The following is a 1,002-nucleotide window of genomic DNA, read 5'->3' as shown; positions in this document are numbered from 1 at the left end:
TCTGCCCACACGGCCCAGAAGGACACAGTGGCTGCAGTGATGTACACTGTGGTCACCCCCATGATGAATCCCTTCATCTACAGCCTCCGGAACAAGGACATGAAGGGCGCCCTGGCAGTCCTGGTCAGCAGGAAGCTGGCTTTCATTCAATGACCAGAACATTTGAGTGTTCAAATGCAGAACCCATATTTCCCAGATTTCCCTACACATAGAAATTACTTCCTGCTCTTTGTTATGGACCACTTTATGTTGCTTGATTAATGATCCTACAAAGCAAAAGTTCAAATATCATAGAACTTTGAACAAATAAGTTGTTTCCTCAGCAATATAAAGATGGTGCTTGAGAACCAATGGTCCGGATTCAAGTTCATCTTCGGTTGACCCCCTCCCCCCCAAATATGCTGCTATAATGAATGGGTGAAATATATAAAGATTCCAATGTTATAAGATTTTTTAGATTTAATGCTTTCTTTAGCAGCGTAGCACCTTTAGAAAATTTGACTTCTAGTTTGCTTCATCGATAGTAAACATCTATAATGTGATTTTCTAAACAGACTTACAACATCTATTTATTTAGAAATATTAGATTCCCTGAACTACCTGATTCTTTGTCATTGTCTATTAGCAAGTGTTTAAAACCTTGTCCAGGATGCAAAAGTCTTATTTCTGTTCAGGCCAGTATTCCTGTTCCATGAGTTCACAGAGACCCTTGGTGAATGCTGAATGGTACTTGAGTTTTGTCACATTTTTTAAAACTTTTTTTTTTTTTATTGAATCACTGTTAGATACAGTTACAAATGTTTGAGTTTCAGTCATACAATGATTGAACACCCATCCCTCCACCATGCACATTTTGCATCACCAATGTCCCCAGTATCCCCCCACCCATCCCAGCCCTCCCTCTGCCTCTTTGGCAGACAGTTTCCCCCATACTCTCTCTACTTTTGGCCATTACGGTTTACTCAAATTTTCCCACCACAGTTCAAACCTGCCTGCCAGGGG

General features: G+C 40.7%; 1 protein-coding gene across 1 annotated transcript in view; it reads left to right on the top strand.

The window, feature by feature from the left end:
• LOC130028817 (olfactory receptor 1361-like) overlaps positions 1–153 on the top strand; it is a 948-nt gene extending 795 nt beyond the window's left edge. Inside the window, exon 1 of the mRNA XM_056119663.1 lies at positions 1–153. This exon is cut by the window's left edge and continues 795 nt beyond it. Coding sequence (XP_055975638.1) covers positions 1–153 — 153 coding nt within the window.
• Positions 154–1,002: the final 849 nt, after the last annotated feature.

This window comes from Sorex fumeus, unplaced genomic scaffold (genome assembly GCF_029834395.1).
Source record: "Sorex fumeus unplaced genomic scaffold, SorFum_2.1 ptg000041l, whole genome shotgun sequence".
In the NCBI taxonomy this organism is placed as follows: Eukaryota; Metazoa; Chordata; class Mammalia; order Eulipotyphla; family Soricidae; genus Sorex; species Sorex fumeus.
The sequence above is the reverse complement of the archived record's forward strand: the minus strand, read 5'-3'. Positions and strand labels throughout refer to the sequence as shown.